Source organism: Sinocyclocheilus grahami, unplaced genomic scaffold (assembly GCF_001515645.1).
Source record: "Sinocyclocheilus grahami isolate Dianchi unplaced genomic scaffold, SAMN03320097.WGS_v1.1 scaffold4912.1, whole genome shotgun sequence".
Lineage (NCBI taxonomy): Eukaryota > Metazoa > Chordata > Actinopteri > Cypriniformes > Cyprinidae > Sinocyclocheilus > Sinocyclocheilus grahami.
Genome location: NW_015509748.1, coordinates 12,760 through 14,156, shown reverse-complemented (window position 1 = coordinate 14,156; position 1,397 = coordinate 12,760). Strand labels below are relative to the sequence as shown.

The window sequence follows — 1,397 nt, the reverse complement described above, 5'->3', positions numbered from 1 at the left end:
GGGCCCCATCAGCTGTTTAGACCTTCATCAGTGTCCACCTATGGGTGTTTCTACCTACATTTCTATATGACACTACATGGCTTGGTCAGATTCATGCTGGAATTGAGTGACAGAACTGTGACCTGTCAGTCATACAGTCTTAGAAAGAAGTATGTGCTTGGTCAGAGTAGGCTGAAAGTGTGGAAACTTTAACAACAATGTTTATTGTAATGGTCATGTTAAGAAAACCTTGACATGTCATTAGTTAATATATATGTCCTGTCTTTTTGTAGACTATGCTGTGCATGATTTTGGAGACCTGACCTTCAAGCATCTGGAAAAAGATGAGCACTTTATGCATGTGCCATTCCCACGCACAGTTGGACGTGCCAATCAGCTGCTGTCGGGAGCTGTGAGTGGTGCGGTGGGGGCGGGACACACCTGCATCATGTTGGGGGGAGACCATAGGTACACAATTTTTGACTTACAATCTTTGCTTTTTATGTCAAATTTTGGGCTAAAAATACAAACTTTTATCTACAAAGCCTTTTAACTTGGTATAGTTATAAGTGTTTATCATGGAAAATGTCAGTGTTAATAATTAGTTACTTATTCCACTAGTCTTTCCATTTATGTCTTTTTGGCACAAGCACAAATGAATGTTGTGGCGCTCTGGCTAAACTGAGATCAGTTTTATCACTTTGTTTCTGAAAGGTCAAGGTTTGTCTTTTAGACTCAAGAAGCTGTTTGTATTTCCAGTTAGCTTAATCCAAAATGTTCTAATCAAAACGGGTCTGACAAATGAAAAAATTCAATGTAGTCTCAGACTGTTTTGAATTTGTTCTATTAAAGGCCAAAATCATCCAACATTAACATTTGTAATACTTTCATCCCTGCAGCTTAGCGATTGGTTCAGTGGAAGGTCACGCTCAGCAGTGCCCTGACCTGTGTCTGATATGGGTGGACGCTCACGCAGATATCAACACTCCTCTGACTTCACCTTCTGGAAACCTCCACGGCCAGTCTGTAGCATTCTTACTTAAGGACCTGCAGAACAAGGTGATTAGCATCCATGCACAAAATTACATCAACAGTTAAAAGAAATGTTGATATCATGTAATCATTGACATGGCTTTAATTCCTTTATCTCAAATGAGGTAACACTTTTACATGATTTTTCCGCTTACAAGTAATTTGTCCCCAGAAATCTCTAAGCTTTGTTCTTTAGAACATCTAAAGCCATTATCTTCTGCTTTCTTACCTGCAGATGCCAGAAGTTCCTGGATTTTCTTGGATGAAGCCTTTCCTGTCTGCCAGAGATCTGGTCTACATTGGCCTCAGAGATGTGGATCCAGGCGAGCAGTAAGCACACTATGTTCTGTCATCCAGGATTTGGCACCTGTTGCCTGTTCTCTAAA

At 40.4% G+C, this 1,397-nt stretch overlaps 1 protein-coding gene across 1 annotated transcript; it reads left to right on the top strand.

Annotated features, from left to right (window-relative positions):
* Positions 1–238: 238 nt before the first annotated feature.
* Positions 239–1,379, top strand: LOC107577026 (arginase, non-hepatic 1-like). The gene is made up of 3 exons (XM_016263146.1): positions 239–447; positions 879–1,038; positions 1,247–1,379. The coding sequence occupies exons 1-3, from the start codon at positions 254–256 to the stop codon at positions 1,343–1,345; spliced, it is 453 nt and encodes a 150-aa protein (XP_016118632.1). The 5' UTR covers positions 239–253; the 3' UTR covers positions 1,346–1,379.
* The last annotated feature ends 18 nt before the right edge of the window (positions 1,380–1,397 follow it).